The 2,085-nt window shown below is 39.3% G+C and overlaps 1 protein-coding gene across 1 annotated transcript; it reads right to left on the reverse strand.

The window, feature by feature from the left end:
- Nucleotides 1–905: 905 nt before the first annotated feature.
- LOC145955114 (uncharacterized) lies at nt 906–1,808 on the reverse strand. The gene has a single exon (XM_083069819.1). The coding sequence runs from the start codon at nt 1,806–1,808 to the stop codon at nt 906–908; it is 903 nt and encodes a 300-aa protein (XP_082925945.1).
- Between the last annotated feature and the right edge of the window lie 277 nt (nt 1,809–2,085).

Raw genomic sequence — 2,085 nt, forward strand, 5'->3', positions numbered from 1 at the left:
AATATTCAGACATGTCTTCCTAGTGTGACCAGGAGTGTGACAATAAGAACAATTTTTTACATGAGTATGTTATTCTCTAATATCCATCTCTGTTCTAATCCTGGTGGACTTTTGTCGACCCTTTGAAGTTCTCTTCAGTTCTGGATTTGGTCACAAAGTTGGACCAGTGTAAGTAGGCCAATAATCTTCATGTCGAAGCTCTCCAAACTGTCCTTCGTATACCTTTGCAACTTGTTGTAAGGTATATATGGGAGATATGTACCTTTCATAGTCATGATGTGCATGTAAGCATGAAGCAAGTACATGTGAGCAAGGGATATGAACTTTCTGGAACTTGCCACAATCACACCACAATTCATCAAGCCTTACTGCAAATCTCCCAGCTGGTCGAACTTCTCTGGAATGTTGCGTTTCTTCTACTAGAAATCTACTACTTGATCTGTCAACGCTGATAACTCTATGAGTATTTGCCTTAGACTGTGCATCTTGAATAGTTTTATTTGCAATTTTCAAGTAGACAAGTCCAGCATTAATCATTGCGCTCACTTCCCTACCTCTTTGAACGAAAAACTTGTTGCAACGAGTGTATGTGGCCATTACCATGGAACAAATTGGCAAATTTCATGTTTTCTTCAATACGGAATTAATTGACTCAACTAGGTTTGTTGTCATGTGTCCCCAACGTCGTCCATTGTCCCATGCTAGTGTCCATTTTTCCCTAGGAATGTTGTCTAACCATTGAGCTGCTTCAACATTAGTATCTCTTACTATGTTGTAATAGTAAAAGAATCTAGGTTCAGTCATCCTGTAGGCTGCAAAAAAAAAATTATTAAATAATTAAAAGTAATAATCAAATGCTTTTAAAAAAGTAATGATAAACTTACCCATATTGACGACATCTTTCTTTAGTGCTGCATTTTTGAATCGTCGCATGAATTTTGTGCAATATGTCGAATACAATAGACATGGACAGAATTGTTTTCTGTCCAGCCACTTCCATTTCTTGAGTATACACTTCGAATAGCTTCATGACGATCAGAAATAAGGCACAACCCATCTTGCGGTGTTACATACTGCCTCAAGTTCTTAAGAAAAAAAAACCATGCATCGCTAGTTTCACCTTCAACAATAGCAAATGCAATAGGAATTATGTTGTTGCGACCATCTTGCGCAACTGCGACCAATAGTGTACCTTTGTATCTCCCGTATAAAAAGGTACCATCCACTTGTACAATTGGTTTGCAGAAGGCAAAACCATCAATGCATGGTTTAAAGGTCCAAAATAACCTTTTAAATATAACACTCCCCTCGTCCAATAATTCACCTTGGTAAGCCGGTTGCGTATTTAATTTCCAAATAAAACCTGGAACATACATTTGCATTGCTTGCAACATACCTGGTAACTTGTTGTACGACTCCTCCCAGTTTCCAAAGATATTCTCAATGGCATGTTGCTTGGCCAACCATCCCTTTCTGTAACTAATTGTATAACCCATGGTGGACTTGATGTGGGCTATGATGGTTGAAATGGATGTCGATGGATCAACCTCAATAATTTCACCAATGCTTTGAGCAATCATTTGTGATCCCAATTTATTATGATCTTGGGAGATAAGTGGGGAAACACATGTGTGGGGGCCCTCAAGGATCATGATTTCCCAATGTTGTTCCCTGGTGCGCAATATACCACGACATCTCCAGGCACAGTCGTGGTGAACGCATTCCGTAACAAGCCTACTACTGCTTGAGTTTTTAACCTTGTAAGTGCAATGGTTAACAATGTGAAATCTATTTATGGCGTCCTGCATTTGTTCTTTTGTTTGGAAGCGTTAGCCAACAAATAGTGTTCCAGGTGGATACACAACCATATCACGCTCCAACAAATGGCTATACTCAGTGTCTTGTTGGATTTCATTGGGAAACTCTAAAAAGTATGGAGGTGGGTTGTATATGGCTACTGGTTGTGGTTGTAGTGGTGGATTATTTGGAATTGGGAGGGTTTCTTCATCATCATGTTCATGTGCAGAGAGAATTTCGTCTTCGTCCTCGCTAAAAGGATCAAAGACATTTTCTGTTGGGAGACCA

The sequence above is a fragment of the Cajanus cajan genome, chromosome 2, assembly GCF_000230855.2.
Source record: "Cajanus cajan strain Asha chromosome 2, NIPB_CcT2T_4, whole genome shotgun sequence".
Classification (NCBI taxonomy): Eukaryota; Viridiplantae; Streptophyta; class Magnoliopsida; order Fabales; family Fabaceae; genus Cajanus; species Cajanus cajan.

Excerpts from the sequence above, each read along its gene's own strand:
- LOC145955114 (XM_083069819.1), bottom strand. The coding sequence starts at position 1,808 with ATGCAGGACGCCATAAATAGATTTCACATTGTTAACCATTGCACTTAC.